General features: G+C 47.2%; 1 protein-coding gene across 5 annotated transcripts in view; it reads left to right on the plus strand.

Moving 5' to 3' along the window:
* Positions 1-2,487: 2,487 nt before the first annotated feature.
* The window catches only part of Pde1c (phosphodiesterase 1C), a 278,713-nt gene continuing 257,172 nt past the window's right edge, over positions 2,488-24,028 (plus strand). For all 5 annotated transcript variants that reach the window (XR_007210013.1, XM_048339509.1, XM_048339510.1 and 2 more), the window contains exon 1: positions 2,488-2,985. Coding sequence is in view for 4 of the 5 variants with exons in the window: in XM_048339509.1 (XP_048195466.1) it covers positions 2,901-2,985 (85 nt within the window). In the remaining variant the exon portion in view is untranslated. The remainder of the gene's footprint in view (positions 2,986-24,028) is intronic.

Below are 24,028 nucleotides of genomic sequence, written 5' to 3' on the forward strand. Positions count from 1 at the left end.
ATGCTCTACCACTTGAGAACCACAATTCCACTTCTGGCTTTTTGGTAGTTCACTGGAGATGAGAGTCTCATGAACTTTCTTGTGTGGCTGGCTTTGAACCGTGATCCTCAGATCTCAGCCTCCTAGGTAGCCAAGATTACAGGTGTGAGCTATTGGCACCAGGCTGACTTGTATAGTTTTAATGTGTCATAAAGTATTCTTCTCTGGAATTATTTCTGATAACTGATAAGAGTACAGTAGCTATCCTTAGCTTGCAGCCTCTGGAGAGCCAGGTTAAGGGCAGTTCTGCCCTGCAGACATGACATTGCCCATGTCTTCTCTGTGTGAGGGCAGAGGCTTGGCACAGCTGCCTAGTTGTCAGGTCGTGTTTTCTTCCTTCACAGGCTTCCCTGAAGGAGGGGACATAGCCGGTTTTTCATCACAGTCTGGAGCCCCTTTTCCTGGGTTTATGTAATGCTAGCACTGAGGCTCGCGGGTGTGGTGGAAGAAACCTGTGTGAAGAAGGCTGTTGAGACATGAAGCACAGCATTTCGTGGTTCTGTAGGTGTGGAATCTCTAAAACCAGGAGAGATAATGGTTCTGGGGAGAAGCAGTTTAAAAACAGTTCTAATTGTTCGGGCAAGTTATTTTTACCAGACTTAGGGGACAGATAAGTGATTACATTGTTATTATTTTTATCGATTATATTCCAAGAAGCCATTTTTAGTGAAGGATAATTAATCCCCACACTTTACTTTCAGTCAAGCAAAGGAAAAATTCATCACTGTCTCTTAGTATTTTGGTCAAGGCCAATGCTCTATCACTTGAGCCACACCTCCACTTCTAGCTTCTTGCTGAGTAATTAGAGATAAGAGTTTCAGGATCCTTCCTTCCCTGGGCTGGCTTAAAATAGTGATTCTCATTTCTCAGCCTCCTGGGTTGGTAGGATTATAGGAATGTGTCTCTAAAACTGGGCTTTTCCCCACTTTGAGAATTTATTACAAAAGCCTTAAGGCTCCTGATTTCCAGGATTTAGGTCAATGCAGAAGATGGCAACACTTCAGTTAAAAGTTTGGAAACACAGGAGAAATTCAGGGCAATCAATAGCAACCACTAGAAATATGGTGGTTACTGTACTCAAATATATAATATCAGCAGATGGGATAATGCAGTCCAGAACCCAATGTACATCATACAAAATTAAGAAGAGTGACAGAAGGAGTGGGCTGGGGAGGGATGAGTGAGGAAATTGATGGAGATATATTATATTCATAAACTGCTTTGTTAAATGGCAACTCCTTTGTACTTAAAGATAATAAAATATATACAAAATATGCATTAGGTAACAATGTTACACCTCTAATTCTCCCACAAAACTAGAGGTGGCAACAGTAAGTAGCAGATACGATTGTGGTGGAGGACATCGTGATGGAGAGGCAGCTTATGGCAGCAGTGGGGAGGGCCCCACTTCCCATCTTCATCCTCCATGTGAGATGGGGAGGGTGTCTGTTGTTCTAGGTCATGTTCCTGCTGCATGCTGGAGCCAGGCCGGATACCTTGTCCATCACCCTCACAATTATCTCCTTACCAACCTAACCATGTCAAGGGGTTGTGGGGCTGGGACTTCCCTGAGAGAATCTATGAGTAACACTCCAAACACCCTTGAGCAGGCAAAGCCCATTTTTGTTAGAAATCCATGGTGACAGAAGACTAAATTTTTGAGACAGGACAACTGGGGGAAGGGGATTGGAGGAGGGTCTCCTCTTTGTGTGGAGGACACTGCTGTTGTGCATCCATGCCATCTGGGGAGAGGCTTTCAGTGGGTCAGGTTCTGAGGATGTGTGGTGCCCTGGCCTCTGCCCTCAGCAGCATTCAGTCAGTCAGGAATATTTCTGCTCAGCTCTTACCATGGACAATGATAAAGGAGGCTGATTTCTTTGCAGTGCTTGATTGCTGAGGCATTGTACCACATTGCATGCACCACCACCGACTGTAGCTCTGCTCCATTTTTATGTAGCCCCCAGTGCATGCCCTCCTAACTTCTTATTATGACCACGAGTAAAGCTTCTGTGCCTAAATGCTGCCACGCCTGGCTAAAGCACTTCCTCAGGCCCTGCCAGCCTCAGTTTCTGTTTCTGTCACTACTGCCTTAGCTTCGGGATCCACAGTATTTTTGTCTCTCCCCAAAATTCACATTGGGAAAATCCCAATTCGCGGGAACTGGGACAAACTCCTAGGGGCAGATGGTTCCAACTGGGTTGTCAGTTACTATGTGTGCATGCGCGTGCATGCATGTGTGCGTGTGTGTATGCTTGTGTATAAGTTTTGCGTGCATATGTGCGCCTGTGCATGCGTGTGTATGTCTGTGCGTGTGTGCACGTGTCTGGGTTGTGTGTGTGCTTGCGCGCGCGTGTCCCTGGTGGCGATTTTCCTGCCTTCCTTGTTTGGAGTAAACTTTGGCGGCGCAGTTTGCCTTCCGTGGTGGCGGTGGCGGTGCTGGGGGAGCTCCTCGCCTAACCAGAGGAAGCAAGACGCCAAATCCCAGCCGCTCCCCCAGGTCTCCGAAGTCAGCCGCCTCCGGAGGCGCCAGGGCGAGGCGGGGATGGAAAACAGCCGGCGAGCTGCGGAGGCTCCCAGGGAGTAACAAGCCGAGCCGGGCCGCCGCCTCCCCACCCGCACCCACGGGGGCCTCGCCGCGTTCCCGCGCCCTGAGCGCCGCCGCCGCTGTGTGCCCTCCGGTCCTCTCCGAACGTGCCGGCCGCAGCCACTATGGCTCCTTGAGGTCCCAGACGGGGCCCGCGCTCCGCTGCTGTCACTGCGGGAACCGCGCGCCCAGACGGGACCGGGATCAGGGCGCGCCGGGGAGGCGCACGGAGCGCAATCGGGACGCGCCCGGTGCCGGGAGCGCCCGGACCTGAACCATGAGCGACGCCAGCAGCAGGAAGGAGGGCTTCAAGAAGTGCCGGAGCGCCACTTTCAGCATTGATGGCTACAGCTTCACCATCGGTGAGAACTCCTGCTTGGCTACGGGTTTAGGAATACCTAAAGCGGGAGAGGGTGGACGGGGTCCTGGAGGAGGGAATCTGCTCCCGCCAGCCCTCTGGGAGGCCCTAGCCGAGCGCTCGGCTGGACCAGTGTCCTGGGTCACCCCCCTCCCCGCTCCCCCAAGCTGTGGTGAGAGGAGCTAGGAATACCGAGTGAGGTGAGACAGAAAGTGACAAGAAGGCAGAGGCAGAATGGCAGACACAGAAATCCAGAGGTAGAGACAGCATGACAGACCAGGAGACACAGGACAAAGATGGAGAGGAGAGACTGACTTAGAGGAAGGGGTGCTTTGAGTCGTGGAGAGAGCAAGGCAGAGAGGCAGGGACAAAACCCGGGGAACTCATGTACTTGAGAAAAAGCTGAACTGTGCGATGAGTCTCCTTCTTCTGCTCTGGGGCTCCCAGGCCCTCCTACCCCAAGCTTCAGGGGGAGGGGGTGGCACCCAGTGGATCCTCGCATCACCAAGGCTTGTACCACAGTAGGTCCCCACTGTACTGGGCAGGGCTTCCTCTATATACACGCAGCGTGGGGGTCAAGGGAGCCCGGAGCCTCCTGAGCGCTAGCTTTGGAAAAGAGTTGGCAGAGCAGGTGGTACTTTGGGGGTGCTAAGGAGCCTAGCTCTAACATCACCCTAAGCCTTGGGAGACAGGGAGAAGGTTTCTTATGGGGGGGGAGGGCTTGCAGTAGCGGAGTGGCAGGGAAAGAAGTGGGGAGATTGACTTGGGCCACTTTTGCTTCTAATGAGGTGGTTTTCGAACTCTGGGCATGGGCTGCACCCTCTCCCTTCCCACAAAAACAATGCCTTACGTCCTCAGACTGCCCAGCCCGAGTCTGCAATAATCAATCCCATTGTGGGTTGAAAGTCCTGTCTCCCTTCGTGGGCTGGCTTCATTTGCCCTCCCCTGTGCTCTGTCTGCACCTCCAGGCCAAGCCCCCACTGCCCACACCCCTGGAGCCTCCCCTCAGCCAGCAGAGCTCAGGCCTTGCCTGCACTTCCTGGTCCCACACCTGCCATCAGTTCTCTTCCCACTGTGAATTCCTTGAGTCTGACCTTGTGTAGCTTCATCTCTCAGCCTCCAGACACATAGAGATGGGTGAAGACTTGCCAAGATCAAGTGTGTTTCATTCAAAGGTCATTGTAGCTGGGCACAGGTGGCTTACACCTGTAATCCTAGCTACTCAGGAGACTGAGATCTGAGGATCCCCATTTGAAGCCAGCTCCAGCAGGAAAGTCTGTGAGACTCTTAGCTCCGATATCTACCAGAAGTGGAGCTGTGGGCCAAGTTAGAGCACTAGCCTTGAGTGAAAAAGCTCAGGGACAGCATCCAGGCCTTGAGACCAAGGCCCAGGACCTACACACACACACACACACACACACACCAAGAACATTGTATTGGTTTTTATGACTCTGGAAGGAAAATTTTCAGATATGTATTTTAAGTTTTCTCAGGTAGTTTCTCCCAATCTTATCTTCCTCAAAGTGTTTTTCTGAAAAGGGGGGTCATCCTCTCTGAGGACCCCTTCCTCCCTTCAGACTAGAGGGGCTGCAGGTGGTACCGGCTGCTGGTCAGAGGGACCCCAAGTGAGATGACTCCTTGTAGATGAGAAGCTGCCAGCTCTGTCCACACTGCCCTCCTTCGTTCCTCTCTTCAAAGAATACTTATTCAGTCTTACTGAATTAAAAAAAGACACAGTGTAGTAAGATGCCTGCCATGTGGCAAAATTTCAGTCCAGGGTAATTGTGGGCAATCACTTAAGGCATTAAGCCAATAGATGAGGAATTAGGGAGACAAATAGAGGTTTTAGGCCCTGTGTTCAGAGAATTGTCAACCCTTGGGATGGGGAAAATTGTTCCCACTCAACCATTTTACAAAGCAGAATAATGTTAGGCTAATATACTCATTGTAGAAAATACAGGTAATCAAAAAGAAAGAAAATCACTGTAATTTTCTCACTCAATGCTAAACATTAGTATTTCTGCATAAATACATTTGGGGGGGTCAAAAAGCAATCATGATATTTGAAATCTCTTGATTAATAATGTTTTATTAGCTTTGCTTCCTGCTGTACATAAGGTATTTAATCAGTCTCCTATTGTTGGTAGTTAGGCCTTTCATTTTTATCATAATGAGCAATGATGAATGTTGAAATGTCTGAACACATCCATGAGTACTTAAGAATAAACTGCTATAGCTATTACTGATTAGTTCCAGAATATTTTATATCTTTATATGCAAACACCGTGTGTGTGTGTGTGTGTGTGTGTGTGTAAGTGTGTGAATGAGGTGCTAGCATTTGAACTCAGAACCCCATACTTGCTAGGCAGGCACTTGACCACTTGAACTAGACTCCCAGCCCTAGAGTATACAGTTTTTTTGTTGATTATTTTCTTTTAAAAATTTTAATTTTATTGTAAAGGTGATGTACAGAGGGGTTACAGTTACATACATAAGGTAAAGAGTACATTGTTTGTCGAACATTGTTACCTCTCCTTTGTTTTTCTCCTACTTTTCTGCCCTTGGAGTATACAATTTTAGGAACTGCAGCATGTCAAGTTGCTTACTCTCCTCAATGCTGGACACCCTCATTTAAAATGAGGTCTCTGGTTGGAGGAGGAAGGCTGGGTCTCAGAGGTTCCACACATTATTTTACTTTTTTTGTAAAGCCGCTTTTCTATTTTTTTCAACTATGTTTATTGTCTGGGGGGTGAGTGGCTTCATCATTTATTAATTTCCCAGAACTCTTAATCTCTCTGATGTATTGTACAGTCCATGTAATCATGATGACTATATCAGTGAACATATCATAATATCAAATAATACCAATATATTCATACACACGTAGATGTGTATGTGTATATATGTGTATACCCATACATGCATGCAACTATACACACATGTCCACATGTATAACTGTGTATAGTACACATCTACATGTGTGTGTCTATATGCACATGCATATGGAACTTGCACACACTTGCAAGCGTGGTGTGACATGTTTGGTACAGATTTCTCTTCCAGGCAGGAGGACTCCTGTCCTTGCAGACTGGGTGTGTGGCAGTGAGGACTAATTTTGAGCCCACATCTGTCCTGGCAGCTGTGGGTGCAGGATGAGCAGGTGGACAGGCGCCTACTGCTTGGTGACCTCATGAGGAGGTCCTGTAGTCCCAGCTCTCCTTTCCTTGTACTGTCCTGGAGACCTGAGAATCTTCCAGAGGAGACCTATCAGGCAAGGGGGGGACCTCGATGGGGTCCCATAAGGGCGGGTGATGGTGTTGTAAGCCTGCCCCAGGCCCTCAGCACACTCTCCTTGGAGGCTCCTGACCAGTCCTGTCCCTCAGAAGTGACATCCCTGGGGACATCTGGACAGACACGGGGCATCTTTTTTTTTTTTTTTTTTGCCAGTCCTGGGACTTGGACTCAGGGCCTGAGCACTGTCTCTGGCTTCTTTTTGCTCAAGGCTAGCACTCTGCCACTTGAGCCACAGTGCCACTTCTGGCTGTTTTCTGTATATGTGGTGCTGGGGAATTGAACCCAGGGATTCATGTATACAGGGCAAGCACTCTTGCCACTAGGCCATATCCCCAGCCTGACATGGGGCATCTTTAAGGGCCACCAAGGTGAAGGGGTCCCACGGACAGCCTGCAATAGATGAGCAGAGGTCAGAACCTAAACATTGTGTAGCAAAGGACAGCTTTGCCCAGTGAGGAGTGACCCATGTCCTGAGGGCACCCTGCTATGGAGCACCCTGTGTGGGGCAGCCCCACCACCACCATGGGGCAACTCGGCCAGGGGCCCTGCATGTGGGAGTTTGGAGCCCCTGAACCACCTGTCCCTTGACTGGCTTGTAGGCAGCACCTGGCTGGGCTGTTCTGAGATGACCACCCCTGGTGGAGAGGGCAGGTGGTGCCAGGCTCTGCCCCTTATGCCCCTGGGCTTGCTTATCACCTTCACTAACTGGGAAAGGCAGCCATTCTGATTTCATTCAGAAATAGACATCCCAAGACTGAGAGGAGGTAACTCACATAAGAAGGAAGTGGCAGGAGCTGGTCCAAACCACATCTGCACAGGCCCTCATCCAGGGCTTTCCCCTTCCCACAGTGGGCTTTGGGACAGACGGCCCATCACCTCAGTCAAGAGAGACTCCACGGGTTCTCAGGCCTGTGGAGCAGCCAGTGAGTGAGACCAGGAAGAGTGGGGACCAGCGCCTTAGCAGGGCAGGCACAAGTGCCTGCAGGAAAATGAGCAGAGAAGCAGGTTCCCTGGCCTGCCTGCCATGGGGTTTCAGGTTCTGGCCTCCCTCTGGGCAGGTGTATAAATTTCTCAGGCCATGAGATGGGTATGTGGTCAGTTCTGGAACAAATGAATTTGTTCCATACACCAGAGTACTTCATGTGGCTTCCATCTGCAGGACCTGTCCAGTGTGGCTGGAGCTTGCAGGGAAGACTAGGCCTGGAAGTCCCCATGTGCTGGGCTAGGGTGAATGTACATTTGAATAAGAGGTGAGTGGGGATAGATAAGTGTGGGGAGCACCATCTTGTTTTTCAGAGAACCTTCCCAGTGTTCTTCCTTTGGGGTCGCTAGTGAGTTGATTCACAGCCTCTTACTTTTTTTTTGGCCAGTCTTGGGACTTGGACTCAGGGCCTGGGCACTGTTCTTGGCTTCTTTTTGCTCAAGGCTGGCACAGTACCACTTGAGCCACAGCACCACTTCCGAATTTTTCTGTTTATATGGTGCTGAGGAATCAAAACCAGGGCTTCGTGCATGCTAAGCAAGAACTCTATAGCTAAGCTACATTCCCAACCCAAACTGTTTTTTTGTTCATTTGTTTTGTTTTGTTTTTGTCAGTCATGGGGCTTGAATGTAGGGCCTAGGCACTGTCCCTGAGATCTTTCACTCAAGGCTAGTACTCCACCACTTTGAGCCACAGCTCCACTTGCCTCCTACTTTCTTGCTGAGTCTGCTTGACCTGAAATATCCTCTCTCCATGTTACAGGGTAGGCTGTGTGCAAAAACACCACTGGTGTCTGTGATTCTCCTCTCTACAGGTGAAGTGGGGCTCTGGTGGTCTTCCCTCTCCTCTGTCTAGGGGGTTTGGAGCCACAGGTGTGGAGGGCTGGCAGCTGGCAGGATGTAGCCCCTACTTCTCTCAAGATGGTGGTGGAGGTGTAGAGAACTCCAGTCCTGTACTGAAGAGGTGTTAACTGAGCCATTCCTGTCCTGTAGCAACTGCCTCCCCTGCCTGTGTTTCTTTCCTTAGGTTGTCCCAGAGGAGGAAAAATAAGGCCTAAGCCTGGAGGGCCGAGGGCTGGGAGTGGCAGGGGGGAGAGGGAGGCTCCTTGTCCCCCTCCCAGCTTGAGGGAAGAGGTGGACTATGGGTACTCCTCCCAGAGGACATATGGAGGATGGGTAGAGCTCTGTGGATGCCTCAGGCCAGGGGACTTGGCTGCCAGCACCAAGGATGTGGCCCTCACTCCAGCACAGGCCAGGGCCTCTGGCTTTTGATGGGGAGTGTATGTTTACGGACTCTCACAGTCCTCTCTGCTGAGTGTCTCTTCTTTCTCTGCCTGCTTGTCTGAGTCCAGGAAAGACCTTTGGACCTTTTTATACCTGATTGTGGCAAGTGATGAGGGACAAAAACAAAGATCTGAGATAAAATAGAACAGGGTTTCCATCCTCAGAGGGCAATCCTACGGACTGTGTTTTTTTTTTTTTTTTTTTTGCCAGTCCTGGGCCTTGGACTCAGGGCCTGAGCACTGTCCCTGGCTTCTTCCCGCTCAAGGCTAGCACTCTGCCACTTGAGCCACAGCGCCGCTTCTGGCCGTTTTCTGTATATGTGGTGCTGGGGAATCGAACCTAGGGCCTCGTGTATCCGAGGCAGGCACTCTTGCCGCTAGGCTATATCCCCAGCCCCCGGACTGTGTTTTACCTATACATCAGACCTACAGTGAGATTTGATTTATGGCTTACTCACAATGAGAGATGGAGAATAGCTAATGATAAAATAGAATAATTACAATAACATACTGAGATAAAAGGTGAATGTATTCTCTTTCAAAATATCAGATCATGCTGTATATACTAGCAGGGTTAAACAGCATCTACTTGCTGGGCTGTGATGTCACATGAGATCTGTGGGTTGTGATGTCAGATGAGATCCATGGGTAGCATTTATGGCAGGCCCAGCCCGCAGGTTGCTCAGGGCACAATGTATTTAGGAGCCTATGAAAATATTTTGCTTTCCTTCATAATTGGAAAAATAGGCTTTTATGTTAAGCCAAACCCTAATTGGTAAAGTTTCAGCTGAGTGAGATGAAGAAGCTCTAGAGCCTTGTGCTGCCTGGCGCCAGAAAAGTTTTATAGGAAGCGAGACCTCACATCAGGTGCTCCTACCAGGAAGAACAAAACAGCAAAGCATATGTATTTTTCTTTATACCAATGCAATACTAAAACACATTCAAATGTTTTTCATGGGGAAGGAGCCCATGAAGGCTGACTTGTCTAGGACCCATGACAATTTTAGCAGGGAGGGTAAGGCATGGGACATTAAGTTATTCAAAATTGATAGATTTGAACTCTGGTGGCTCATGGCTATAATCCTAGCTACTGAGGAGGCTGAGATCTGAGGGTCTATGTTCAAAGCCAGCCTTGGCAGAGAAATCTGGCCTTTATCTCTAATTACCAGTAAAAAGCTAGAAGTGAGGGTGTGGCTCAAGTGGTAGAGTACCAGGCTGGAAAGGGGAAGCTAAGCAAAGTTGATAGCTGGTGTGTCAGTTGAGAAGCATTTCTAGAAGTAGAGCTGTGGCTCAAGTAGTACACACACACACACACACACACACACACACACACACACACACACACACAGAGAAGCATTTGCTGTTTACTAAGCTCAGAAGGATCTGTGGAAAGACAGGGGTACCAAGAGGATCTGTGGAAAGACAGGGGTTCCAGGAGGAACTGTGGAAAGACAGGGGTACCAGAAGGAACTCTGGCAGTGTACATGTTCAGGGAGAGAGAAGACTCAGAATCTACAAGGGCACTAGTGTGCTTCATCCTGAGTGACTTGCACATGCTTCTCCATCTGTCATGAACTGGCTAGGAACTGGCTAGGATCTCTGAGGCTTCTACCACTTTGGAAGGAGGTGATCTTTGAGTCTTTTTTTTTTTAAGATTTTTTTTTTTTGCCAGTCCTGGGGCTTGGACTCAAGGCCTGGGCACTGTCCCAGGCTTCTTTTTGCTCAAGGCTAGCACTCTGCCACTTGAGCCACAGCGCCACTTATGGCTTTTTCCATATATGTGGTGCTGAGGAATTGAACCCAGGGCTTCATGTATACGAGGCAAGCACTCTACCACTAGGCCACATTCCAAGCCCTGATCTTTGAGTCTTGATGGCCACAGAGAGTGGCCAGGGAGTGCAGGTGGGTAGGTGCGGGTGACAGCATCTCAGAGTTCACAGGAAAGGGGAAGGATGCTGCAGAAGATTAACAATGAGCTCAGAGCATCAGGCCACGTGAATATGAATTTGCTGTTTTTACATTCACAGTAAAGTTCGATCACCACCAACTTAGATTCAAGAAAGAATGAGGGCTGGTTTGTGTGTAGCTCCAGTCTCTTGTCAGGACTTCTACTTGTGGTAGTAGATTTGGTTGTTACAAAGATTAAAGACAAGAACAGGAGTGATGTGGCAGTACAAGTCTGGGTCTTGCTTTGCAATGGCTTGCTGGGTTTGGGGGCGTGGATTCTGGAGCCTCAGTGTTTTGGCCCAGTTATTGCCTCACATTTCCAGTAGCTATGTGATCCTGGACAAGCTTCTTAGCCTCTCTGTATTTCAGTGTGCTCACCTGTTACATGGAAATAATTATACTTCCTCACTTTCCAGGATGTTAGCTTAAGCAAGTATTCAGAACCATACAGGGGACACAGTACATTCTATATCACTCATGGTACTTGTTATTATTACTTACAATTAGTTGTCCAGATGTTATTAACATGAAAATAACAACAAAACCCACTCTGAGTCTTGGCTCTTCAGATATCAATCTATACGGTACTTGGAAATCTGTGAGGGGAGCCTCATGTCTCTGTCTTTCCTTGGTTTACATTGGAGTTTCCTGCCAGAAGGCGTTGTCCTTGATGTCTCTTGGGAACTGTGTTCTACCATGCTGGATTCTTGTTGGGCCTCCACACACCCCAAGGTGGTCTGTCAGGATATGTCTTGACCCATGATGGTTTGGCAAAGTTGATGCCTGACTGCCAGGTCCTTGATGGTTCATGAACTCCCCTTGGCAAGGATGGATGCATGTGGGGATCAGTGTGATCAAGAAGCCCTGGGCTCCAGACCAGGCTCTTGTTTTTCCTGTTGTTGAAACCATGGGATGTGCATTTGGCTCTCTGAGCCTCAGGTCTCTCACCAGCAAAAGGATGGGTGATGGTTACTCCGGTTGCCTTGGTGGGGACATTGGGCAGACTCAGGGATGCTCTAGGTGTTTGGCAGTCAGTAGCCAGTGGTGGTTCTGATGATGGAGAGGCTCTGAAATCAGGGATTGGGCAAGATGCCCAGACTCACAGCTGTTCCCCTGCTTGGTACCCAGCAGCCTGCTACCCATATCCTCCCACAGTCCCCAACCAGCCACTTAGACAAGTGCTGGCATGGCTGTGAGGCCATCTTCATTTTGGAGTAGAATTTCTGACCAGGCTGGGATGTGGAGTCCCTCCCTCTTCCCAGCTGGAGCTAGGTAATTGTTGTCAGCTGTTTTGGTGAGAGCTGAGTGGTGCTTCCTGTACTGCTGGGCTTGGGGGTGTGGAAGGAGCTTGTCCAGAGAACCAGACCTCCCCCATGAAGCCCACGTGGTTTGGAGGCTGGAAGATGGTTTCTGCTTGGAGGGCAATAGTGGCTGGATACAGGCCGATCCACTCACAGCTCCAACTATGTTGGGCCACATCGCTGCTGCTCATGAGAACAAACCATGTTTGAGTCCCTGACTTCTGTCTCCTTGCTGCTCCATGTGCTCCTTGATAGTTCTAGGGGCCTCATAGACAGGACTCCCTGGTTCTAAGGAGGAAGGATGGGCCACTCTAGACTTGCACATCCCTTGTGACCAGCCCCACAGAAGAGCATGCTCTAGTGATAGCATAATTCAGCTTTCACAAGTTGACATCAGATGAGGGAGAAATGACTCACCCAAGGTCAAACTAATGAGTGAAGGTTTGCATGTAGTTCTTTCTGCCCCAGGGCTCTTTCCTGGCAGCATTCTCCTCTTTCTGGTTGGAATACTGTGCTGGATCTGCTGAGTTAGCTATTTTTGTCCTCAGATGTGATGGCTCTTGGAGATCATCTAAAATATATATATATATATGTATATATATACATATATATGGTGAGGAAAATATTCCTTCTTTATTTTCAGATCAGCCAGAAGTTGAGTTGCTAAACTCATCATTTTGAGTATTTTTGTTGTTGTTGTGGTTGGTTGTGGGGCTTGAACTCTGGGCTTGGTGGTATCCCAGAGTTCTTTTGCTCAAGGCTAATGTTCTACCACTTTGAGCCACAGTGCTACTTATAGTTTTCTGGTGACTAATTGGAGATAAGTCTTAAGGACTTCCCTGCCTAGGCTGGCTTTGAACCTTGATCCTTGGATCTCAGCCTCCTGAGTAGCTAGGATTACAGGCATAAGCTACCAGTGCCCTGCTGTTTTTTTTTTTTTTTTTAACCTTTCTGGAACTTGTTTTCTAACCTTAAAAAGCAGGAATAATACATATGATCTGACCCATGACCTGGCAAGGAGACCATTGTAAGGCGTTAATATTCCGAGTTCTTCTCCTTTCCTTTCCCCCTCCATGCATGCCAAGCTTGAGGAACTTCAGATTAAACTTTGCCCTGCACTCATAGTGGAGGACCCTCCAGCCTGGGAAATCAGCCTGGGAAATTTTTGTTCTCTGAGAGGATCCAGGGGAAAGTTAGCATGGCTTGACTAGCATGAGATCCAGGCAGCCCAAATTCACACAGTAGGATTTAGGCAGAGTGGGAAAGTGGATGCATTTCGTTCTAAAGTCATTTGTTTACCATTTCCCAGTGAGGCACACCTGTGTCTTATGACTCACCTTCCATTAACAGTTGGAAGTTACTGTAGACTTTCAAATTGTGTCAAGTTGGCGGGTGAGTCCCCAGCATCTCAGGAAGTGTGGGCCAGCAAGTGCAGAGCCCAGCTCCTGCCTAACCATTGCAGGACCCCAGGGAAGTCCCATTTCCCAACAAAGTGGACTTTCCTGTCTCATCACAGCCATGCATGAGGCCAACTGCTTGGGAATGAAAAGGCTTCCAAGATGCGTATTTTAGTCCAGTTTGTGAGACTGAAAGCCTAGTTTGCACAACTGTTTCAAGGAGGCTATTTTTGGGGTTGATTATGTGGTTCTTCAGGCTGTTGTCCACACACTGACAGCAAGGCTTTGCCACTTGTGATACACCTTCCCAGACATCAGTGTGGCTGATCAACCCAAACCCTGGCCCACAAGATCACTATGATCAGCTCCACTGGGAAGATGGACTGAGCCAGCAGGGTAAGGACATCTGTGGCCAGTGCTCCCTCCTGAGGGAGGAGAGCTGAGTGCTGGGGGGCATGCTGCCTCCTCAGCCTTCCCAAAGCCAGGAGGAGCTGGAGGAATCCTTGGCCATTCTCAGGTCAAATGGGGGTTCACAGAAGTTGGTGATTTGTTAAGAAACATTGACTCAAGTCTACAATTCTGAAAGATGGGACATCTCAGCCAGAAACTTGGGAGCCATCTTCACTTCCTCTTCCTGTGTCTCTACCTCCACCTAGCTAGTCAGACTCAAGCCCTGTGGATTCTCTGTTGCTCCAGTTCAATAACCGTCTGGTTGTGGCTTCTCTTTGCTTATAGACCAGGTCCAAGATCCTGGTAGGACCCACGGGCTTTCCTGACCCCATCCTTGATTTTGTCTGGGTTTATGCTCTGTGAAGACCTTGCCTGGTAATGGCCACTGTCACTCACCAACTGTCCACTGCATCCAGCTGTTGTTAGGCACCAGAGACTCAGTGGGAGCAAAGCAGTCCAGTCCTGAGGCCATGGTATTCACAGTTTGTGTGGTCGTGGATGTTAAAGGCCGCCCTGTGCTGTGTCCTCTGATGGAAGGACCAGGATGCTGTGGGAGTGTCCAGCAGTGGAGTGGACCTGTGTGCTGATAGCACAAACTTCCTTGATCCTTGGCCAAGGAGAGGGATGGGAGAGCACCCAGGAAAGCAGACATCTGCACAGAAGCCCTGCACTGGGGGGCAGAGATGGGTTGCTGGGTTAATAGAGGAGGAGGATGAATCAGAAAGAGGCTGGGCAAGAAAGCAGAGGTCTGACTAGGTGAGCCCTCTGTAGTTCTTTTTGGTCTTTTCCTGAAGAGCAAGAAAGCATTTTAAGCAAAGGTGACATGATGAGATTTGTGTTTACAGATGCATACTGTCTGCTCTGCAGAGAAGCAGGTGGGTGGGTGAGTGCTGTTGAAGCATCTTGTGATCCTGTAATAACTCGCTGTTACTGCATGAAGCTGGACCTTCCTGCATCCTTCTCAGTACTCAATCTCCTTTTGGACCAACATGGAAGAGGTTTCAAGCTTCTTCTAGATCAGGCAGTGGTCTTTGGGGGCTGGAACGTCTCTTCATTTGCCTAATTAATTAACTCACTTGAAAAAACAAGAAGGTAGCAGTATTAATTTTACTTGCTTGTAAAAATTTTATTTGTCCTTAGGAATGCAGAGAAGAAAGCCTCATTATCCAGAGGACCTCTTCCAGAGTCACATGAAATGATTCTATTTGGAGTTCTACTCAGATGGGGGCCATGCATGGCGCTCTAATTCCTGTGTTTGGAAGCCTTTGTATAGTGGGTGTTCTAACTCCTGTAGCTCTCCCTTTCTTCTCTAACTTGGGGCCAGGACTTTCTGTGCTCAGATCACATACACACACACACGCACAGAGCAAGTGGGCAAGCTAGGGAGACAGAAAGCCAGTTAGGAGACTTTTGCACTAATATTGTTAAGTAATTCACCACTGACCTATCCAACTCTTCCAAGTTTTTAGGGGAAGTCACTTTTCTTTTGTACTATCTAAGTCTCAGAGCTTTGTATTTAATCTCCAGCAAGCCTTTCAACACATTTTTATCTTCTACATATAGGTGAGGAATCTGGGATTCAGGAGATTAAGTAATAGGACTGGGACTGGAAACCATTGGTCTGGCTCCTTCCACTCTAGCAGTTAGCCCTACCCCATACCATGGTCAGTGCTGGCACTGTGGGATAGTGTCGCAGTGTTCTGGATTCATTGTGGGAGGATGTACACTAACACTGCCATGGATTTTCGAGCTGGCTGTGCAATCACTGCTGCTTGCCCTTCTTGCTGGTAGGATGGAAGCTCCTTCAGTTATCTGTAATGGAAATGCTACATTGCTATAGAGACAGAGCTTCCCTCTTGGTCCCTGTGGGTCAGGGTGCATTTACTAACCTAGATGAACTTGACCTTATGTCCCTGGTGCTATCAGCCTGAGCTCTACAGAAGTGGGAGATTAAGTGCCCCTGGACTTGGGCATTGGAGTCACGGGCGAGGCTGTTTTCAGAGATGGATGCATGATGAAGGGAAACTTGTAGTAATTACTGAGCAGATGCCCCTAATGAGGTCTCTGCTGGGTTCCCAGCTGGCATCCAGGGTTTTGCATGGGGATGGGAGCGCCAAAGTCACCAGATCATCCTGTGGCGTCATATCCTCCCCTTGTTGCCATAGCAGCTGTAATCACCCCACTGGAGGAGTCCCTCTGGGCGGTGGCAAGCCAAGTCTTTTTCCATTAATGGGAAGCTTGATGCATCCTACCATGAGAACCAGCGTGCTCAGTGCTCATAATATGAGGCAAAGGCCTAATATTTTTCCTGCAGGCCATTATATGACCACTCTGGTCATTTTGCTGCAATGCGTATATATGTGATATATATTGACTATGGAAAAATGTACAAGGATTGACCAAGGAAATAAAATCATGCCGGTAATATCAACATAGAGAATTGTGGTTAACATTTTGTTCAGTATCTTTCTGGGCAGGGCTTTTAGTGAGTGTACACACATGCATTGGTCCTTTTTCAAATATGGGATGATTACTGTTAGAAAATACTTTATTCCCTGCATAACAAGGTGAAAATAATATCTTTGGATCTTGGTGTCCTTTTTCCTCAGAGTTGTTAAGGTACCATGCTGTCTGTTGCTGAATGTTGATGTTCTTGTTGCTTTCTCCTGGTCACAGATAATGTTGCAGCAACGATCATCATGGCTGCCTCTCTATAAATCCCTTTAGCTTCAGGATAAATTCCTAGAAAAAAAAGCTGTTGAGTAGAGAGGCACTTGAAATATATTCTGAATCCTCCCTTCGAATGTTGCACTGGTTTACAATTCTCTATATAAAGTATGTTTTCGTTGGTATTGTAAATGAGGATTTTAACCTTTGGGAAAGTTTTAAGTTGATAGGTTAAAAATGGGGCGTAAATCCTCTGCCACTTTTTTTTAAATTAAATTTTGTTGACAAGGTGATGTGCAAAAGTGGTACAGTTACATAATAAGGTAGTGAGTACATTTCTTGTCATATTTGTTATGCCCTCATTTTTCTTTCCCTTCCCTAGTTCAGGTAAGCATATATGTAATATCCAGTGTACCAAAACCATATATAGTAACCACATGGTGTATGCCAAAGGAAATTCACCTAGTACAATAAATATAACAAAAACAATAAAATCCTCCTGTTTCCTTCTCTTGGAGTTCATTTTGCTTAGCCTCATCTTATATAATCATGTGTACATAGCTGTTGAGCTCTTGTGATCCTCTGATAGGTCTATCCTAGACCTTTTTATGTTTGTTTAGTAGTTGTTTGGTTTTAGATACATAATGTAAAGTCACTGACCCAAACAGGTGGGAATACCATTTGAAAAGAAGTTTGTTATTTTGCAGACCTGGTCTCTACTGTTTCTCCACGCCCTCCCCCCACAACAGTCATAGTTCTCTGTGTTCTAGGCTTGTCTCCCTCAACATTATTTGTTTAAGCTCTGACCATTTCCCTGCGAATACTAATATTTTATCCTATCTAATTGTTACGTAGTATTCCATTGTACACAGGTACCACATTTTTTGGATCCATTCATCTGTAGTGCCTCTGCCACTTTTCTTGACTGTTTGCGAAGTTGCACCCACCTGCTCTGCCCATGAGGCACTAGGAGTAAAAATAGGAGGATTGCAGTCCAGGACCACTTGAGCATGAAACAATGGAAGCCAAAAAGGGTCAGGGGTATAGTTCAAGTGGTAGAGTGCCTGCCTAGAAAAGGGCAAGGTCTGGATTCAAACCCCAGTTCTAGAAAAATTAAAAACCGAAAAAAAGGTGCCAAATATTGTTTGAGTCCCATGTTCTGCTGCTGTGTTTGTGATATTGTGCTCGATGGCTGCACAGTGCCTTCTAGTTTCAGAAGCCCCCGAGCTATAACAGTGTACAAAGCCATCCTGGGGTCTCCGGTGGACATGTGGCCTACCTTGATGCCCCTCTTCTGTTGGTGAATGAATGTGCTGTCCCCCTTCATGCACGGGGGCCCTTCTGAGACCTCCAGTGGATGATTAGCACTGCAGAGGGTGCAGGGCCTTATGGGCTTGATGACTTTTGCTGTTCCTACACATCTGGTTGGAGTTTTATGTATAGCTTGGGTACAGTGAGCAACAAATAATATCAAGTTATAATAATACATGAAGACAAAATCTCCAGGATAGCTCATTTTCCTTGCACTTTGAGGCCACCATGAAGTAAATGGGGACAGTGTGGACACAGGGCTTGGGACACTGACAGCCAGTGCACAGATGGCTGCTAGGGGATGAGTAGGTGGAAGTGTGCATGGTGTGGTGGAGTGGGACAGAGAGGGCAACCCGGGATCTCATCTCCCTACTCAGAAGGCATGCAATTTAAAACCTATCAATTGTTTATTCTAGAATGTTCCATTTGCTATTTCCTGACCATGTTGTGCCCGTGGGTAAGTGAAATCGCAGACAGCAAAGCTCTGGAGAATGAGTGGGCTATGGCCTTGCACACTTGCATAAATTGGTGTCTGATTCTTTTTTTTTTTAATGGAATCTTTATTAAAATTTCATTGAAATTCTTCACAGAAATAGATAAAGGCAATCCTAAAATTCATATGGAGAAATAAAAAATTTCAAATAGCCAAAGCAATCTTGAACACAAAGAGTAATATGGGATGTATTACAATACCTGACATCAAACTATATTGCAAATCTATTTTTAAAAAAAGAAAGGAGGGCTGGGGATATAGCCTAGTGGCAAGAGTGCCTGTCTCGGATACACGAGGCCCTAGGTTCGATTCCCCAGCACCACATATACAGAAAACGGCCAGAAGTGGCGCTGTGGCTCAAGTGGCTGAGTGCTAGCCTTGAGCGCGAAGAAGCCAGGGACAGTGCTCAGGCCCGGAGTCCAAGGCCCAGGACTGGCCAAAAAAAAAAAAAAAAAAAAAAAAGAAAGGAAGGAAGGAAGGAAGGAAGGAAGAAAAGGGCTGGGAATATGCCCTAGGGGCAAGAGTGCTTGCCTCGTATACATGAAGCCCTAGTCTTGATTCCTCAGCACCACATATATAGAAAAGGCCAGAAGTGGTGCTGTCGCTTAAGTTGGCAGAGTTCTAGCCTTGAGCAAAACGAAGCCAGGGACAGTGCTCAGGCCCTGAGTTCAAGCTCCAGGACTGGCAAAAAAAAAAAGGAAAGAAAGAAAAGAAAAGCACCCGAGTGGTGGTGGAACAAGCCTGTAATCCTAGCTACTCAGGAGGCTGAGTTGTGATGATCACAGTTCTAAGGTAGCCCAGACTGGAAAGTCTGTGAGACTCATCTCCAATTAACTACCAAAAATCCAGAAGTGGTGCTGTGGCTCAAGTAGTAGTGTGGTAGACTTGAGCACTAAAGCTCAAGAACAGTGCCCAGGTCCAGAGTTCAAGTCCCAGGACTGGCACCAGATAAACAAACAAAACACAGTCCTAGCACAAAAACAGACATGTAAACTAATGGAAAAGAATAGAAGATCATGAAGTAAACCCAAGCAATTTCTGCTACTTGATCCTGCACATAAAGTGCCAAAGTTATATACACTGGTGCTGGAAACTGAATATCTACATGCAGAAGACAGAAACTAGGTCCCTATTGATCACTCTACAAAAACCAACTCAAAATAGATCCAAGATCTTACCAAAACTTAAAAACTACTAGAAGGATACATAAAGGTAACATTTCAAGATCTTGGGATAGGCAAGAACTTTCTAAATACTTTCTGAATAACTCTAATAGCTCAGGGAATAAGAGCAATAATTGACAAATGGAGATGTATCAAATTTCAAAGCTTTTGTAAGGAAAAGTGTGAACAAAGTGAAGAGATTGACTGGGAGAAAATCTTTGCCAGATATTCATTTAACAGAGAATTGATATCCAGAATATATGAAGAAATAGAAAAAATTAAGCATCAAAAAAAATCAATAAATGGGCAAATTAACACTTCATATGAAGAAGCACAAATGACCAATAAATATATGAAAAATGCTAAACAGCCTGGATCATCTGGAAAGTGTATATCAAAACTACATCTCATCTGGGTGCTGGTAGCTCATGCCATTAATCCTAGCTACTCATCTGAGGCTGAGGATCATGGTTTGAAGGCAGCCCAGGAAGAAAAGTCCTTAAGACTCTTTATCTCCAATTAACCACCAAAAAGGCAGAAGTAGAGCTGTAAAGTTCAGGGACAGTACCCAGGTGTTGAGTTCAAGCCCCAGGACAAACAAACCTCAACTTACATCTCACCCCAATCAGAATGGCTATCATCAAGAAAACAGAAAGAAAAATGTGGTGGATGTGGAGAAAAGGGCCTCTTGGTCACTGCTGATGGTAATGTCATAGTCCCACTGCTATGAAAATCAGTAAAGAAATTTCTCAAAAAATTAAATACAGAATTCTCATATGGTTCAGGCATACCACATCTGGGTATTTACTATAGAGATACCTTACTATAGAGATACCTGTATGTCCACATTTATGGTGGCAGAATTCACAGTAGCCTTGTTATGGAATATGCTTTGATGCCCATCAATAGAAGAGTGGATGAAGAAAATGTGTGTTCATATGTGTGACGTATTATTTGATATCATGGAAGATATAGCTTACAAGTTCTGCTTTTTTTTGTTTTTTTATTAATTAAATTTTGTTGACAAAGTGTTGTGTAAAAGGGGTACAGTTACATAATAGGGCAGTGAGTACATTTCTTGTGATATCTTTGGTGTCTGACTCTTGAGAGCCTGGATCAAATCTCACCCCTGGTGTACCTCCAGGTGCCTGCCATAGCAGACCCTGCAGTGGCCCTTGCTTCCTAACAAACACGGAGGCTGACAGCAGGCCCAGTTCTGATGGGGCTAGCCTCTGCACAGTTCCAGTTCCCATGAGCTAGTCTCTGCCCATGTCTAGTTCTCATGGGGCTAGCCTCTGCCTAGGTCCAGTTCTCACAGGGCTGGCCTCTGCCCAGTCCTCATGGGGTTAGCCTCTGCCCAGTTCCAGTTCCCATGGGGCTGCCCTCTGCCCAGGTTCAGTTTTCCTGGGACCAGCTGCTTCCCAGATCTAATTCTCATGGGGTTAGCCTCTGTCTACAATGCCCTCTGAGCCGGTCACCAGGAACCTTGAAGATGTCCTGATGGGCAGCGTTGTGACATGGAAATGAACTTAACTTCTTATCTCCTCTCTCCTGAGTCCTGTTTGTCTATCAGCAATCCTCTCTCTCTCTCTCTCTCTCTCTCTCTCTCTCTCTCTCTCTCTCTCTTTTTCCCTCTCCCTCTCCCTCCAGAGAGAAAGGATTTCCCTGGGCCTCACAATTTCTGTTAGGTTTTTCTTTTATGTTATAAGAAAAATAGAATTAGAAAATATAATTGTACTAAAAGAAAAAATAAATTAAAATCACTCTAAATTCTGTTGCCAAGATTGAAATACTATCAGATTTTGAAGTATATCTTTTTGGACTTGTCTTTCTTTTTTTACATACAAACATTTGCACACAAAATAGAATTATAATTATTTTTTACTCTGTGTTTTAATTTTAACTTTTTTTTTTTGCCAGTCCTGGGGTTTGAACTCAATGCTAGCACTCTACCACTTGAATCACAGCACCACTTCTAGCTTTTTCTATATATGTGGTGCTGAGGAATTGAACCCTGGACTTCATGAATGTGAGGTAAGCACTCTACCACAAGGCCACATTTCCAGCCCTTAATCTTTAATTGGATATTTTATTAAGACTTTAATTTAAGGTATATGAAAAATAGGTCTTAAGCCAGGCACTAGAGGCTCATATTTGCAATCCTAGCTACTCAGGATGCTGAGATCTGAGGATCATGGTTTGAAGCCAGCCTGAGTAGACAAATCTAAGAGACTCGTATCTCCAACAAGCAAAACGTTGGTAGTAGAGGTCTGGCTCAAGTGGTAGAGTGCCAGTGATGAGTTAAAATGCTGAGAGAAAGCATAAGAACCTGAGTTCAAGCTCAGTATCAAAAATGTACCCCAAATTCCCTTGTATGTACATATGGGAAGGTAGGTTCACATAATTTTAAAGATGTGCACATTATCCCAATGTGAATTCTTCCCAGATTATTTTAACCAAGACTGCTACTCAGGAGTGGTTTGCAGGCATGGCCATCCCCAGCCAGAAGCTGGTTAGAAATGGAGATCCTCAACCCTAGCTAGACCCAATGCCTCACCAAGTCCCTGCAGTGTCCTCTTTGGGTTTGGGGCCTGTGGGGCAGAGTGGGAGGCTCCAGTTGAAAGCGGCCAATAGTGGTCCATGGTGGTGGCATTGCTTCCTGTGTTTTGACTACACACAGTGCTGGGAACATTTCGCAGGCATCTCGCTGGTCACCACTGCTGGACTCTATGTACCAGAGCTGTTGTGGCAACATGGTCTGTGGGTGGAGAACCTGTGTTTCCCAGCTCCCAGCTCCCCCAGGCTTCTAGAGAAAGCACTCAGCAAACCTGGTTCTCTTAAGATGAAGATAACTCAGGTTGTCCTCTGTGTCCAGGAGGCAAAGAAAGAGGAGGAATACAGGCACAACTTCCCCTTACACTATGTTTGTGTCTAAGCTAGTTTCCCCTTCCTGTGGGGGCTGGAATCTCAAATCATTGATGTTGAAAATGGGAATTTCACTGCAGGCTGTCTTCCTCCTTTCCCCCTCCCACCTCTACAGAGATTAGGCCCACAGTTCCTTTCCCCACTGTCTACTTAGCGAGTGTTTACGTCCTGCCTGGAATCTCTTTCCGGAACAACATGAGGTAGAAGTAAATAAATACAGATTCCCAACTTCCTCTTCCCACTAGGGCATTTCCTGCATCCTGTATGTGTGGTGCTCCCTATATGGTTTATTTCTGAAGTCATTCTAGAACAAGGGCATCCTCAATCTCAGCTTCCACTGAGGTAACTGAGGCTGGAGAGGTTGGGGATTTGCCCTTGATGCAGGGGTGGGCATTTAGACCCAGGTCTTTCCCTAGGCCCACTTTCCCCCCTCCCCCAACCTGCCCCTGAGGCTCCCCAGCCATGCTAAACCCGGCACCCTTCCAGACCTTCTGGGAAAGCCATGAGCCATGAACCACTCAGAACTTGTCAAGATTGAACTGAACTTAAATTCCTGTCATCAAGCCTTCCCCTAAGCATCTGGGGCTTGCTCTAGGAAGGGACCCCGTGGCATTGGCCTCAGGCCAAAGGTTCTCCTTCTGCTTTACCCAGGGCCCCCCCACCCCTCCCTCAGCTTCCAGTGCATTTGGTGACTTCTCTTGGGACTGCTGCCAACTGAGGTCTCAGGGGTCACCTGTAGGCCAGGCATCCTTGCTAGGTCTTGGGAGTCTCTATTTCCACCTCTGTGAAAGGGGAAGACCAATGCAAGATGCCTAGGGTAGTGTGTGACTAAAGACCACAGGGATGTCCCAGATCTCTACAAGGCTGAGGTTTGTGAATGAGGTGTGCACCATCTTTGCTGGCAGGAGGAATTAGGTGGCTTGGAGAAAAGTATTTGCGAGATTTCCTCCATGAGGACATCACATGGCTTCCCAGGCATCACTAGGATATTGGGGTGTGTGTGTGTGTGTGTGTGTGTGTGTGTGTGTGTGTGTGTGTGTGTGAGAGAGAGGGGGGGGGAGGGAAAGGGCCCCTTCCTGCAGTGTGAGGGCCTTTCCCACCTCCCGTACCCACCAGGACCTCCTGTGTGGGCGTCTCAGGTCTTCAGCCCACTTCCCTTTCTCATACCCACTCCCATCCAGTGTGCCCCAGCCACCCCCTAGGAGTGGGCCCCTGCCATATCTCTCTTTCTATCATGCTTCCCCCTGCTTGGGTGTGTGCTGAGATCTGTCATGGAAATGATCTGACATGGAAGAGGTGGGAGCAGGTAGGAAGCTGACTGTTGGAATGGGGAGGCAGCCACTCAGGCAGACCACCCCTCACAGGGCTGCCTTCAAACTAGGAGCTGCAGGGCCATTCTGATGGCTGGTCTGGATTTGCTCTGCCTGCCTGACCTTTTAAGACTACAGGTGGTTTCAGATGCACCCCTACCCCATTGGATTGTCCTTGCTGGTTCCAAGGCTCTTCCAGCCTCCCAGCCCCTCCTCACCCCACCAGCAGCATCTCACAGACCTCTCACTGAGCGAAATCCTTGTGAGTTTATTCTCTTTGTTCTGGACTCCACCAACAGGCTGTTCTTGGAGCTCATTCGCATCTCTGACTTTACCTGCCTTCTGCCGCTAGTATTTAACTTTTGGGTGCAGATAGTGGGGCTTAAACTTGGGCTTCACTTTCACTTGGCTTTCTTTCTTTTTATTTATTTTTTTCAGGCTGCTTTGGGAATTGAATTTAGGACAAGGAATTAGCCAGGCATGATGGTCCATCCCTGTAATTCCAGCTATGCAGGGGGCAGAGGT

The sequence above is a fragment of the Perognathus longimembris genome, chromosome 2 (assembly GCF_023159225.1).
Source record: "Perognathus longimembris pacificus isolate PPM17 chromosome 2, ASM2315922v1, whole genome shotgun sequence".
NCBI classification, from domain to species: domain Eukaryota; kingdom Metazoa; phylum Chordata; class Mammalia; order Rodentia; family Heteromyidae; genus Perognathus; species Perognathus longimembris.